At 61.2% G+C, this 240-nt stretch overlaps 1 protein-coding gene across 1 annotated transcript in view; it reads right to left on the bottom strand.

The window, feature by feature from the left end:
* TTYH2 (tweety family member 2) overlaps positions 1 to 240 on the bottom strand; it is a gene marked incomplete at its 5' end in the record, with an annotated part of 5,119 nt that overhangs the window by 3,351 nt on the left and 1,528 nt on the right. Inside the window, 2 exon segments of the mRNA XM_029086887.1 lie at positions 5 to 63; positions 152 to 240. Coding sequence (XP_028942720.1) covers positions 5 to 63; positions 152 to 240 — 148 coding nt within the window.

Here is a 240-nt window from a genome sequence, read left to right as displayed (position 1 = left end):
TGTGAGCTGGTGCAGGCTGGTCTCTGAAGAGTTGAGGAGCTGCTGGACCCCCAGAAGGTCTTTCTGTGAGAGAAAAGGGGGGTAAGGGCAGTGCTGGGCAGGATGGGGAGCAGAAGGGGGGTACAGGGCCCTGGTTCCCCCCACCCCATACCTCGGCTGTCGGGAAGAGGGGCAGTGCAAACTGTATCAGGCCCTGGATCTGGATCTGCATGGTGGTGAGCGAGCGCTGGAACACCGTGA

This window comes from Antrostomus carolinensis, unplaced genomic scaffold (assembly GCF_000700745.2).
Source record: "Antrostomus carolinensis isolate BGI_N321 unplaced genomic scaffold, ASM70074v2 scaffold35969, whole genome shotgun sequence".
Lineage (NCBI taxonomy): Eukaryota > Metazoa > Chordata > Aves > Caprimulgiformes > Caprimulgidae > Antrostomus > Antrostomus carolinensis.
The sequence above is the reverse complement of the archived record's forward strand: the minus strand, read 5'-3'. Positions and strand labels throughout refer to the sequence as shown.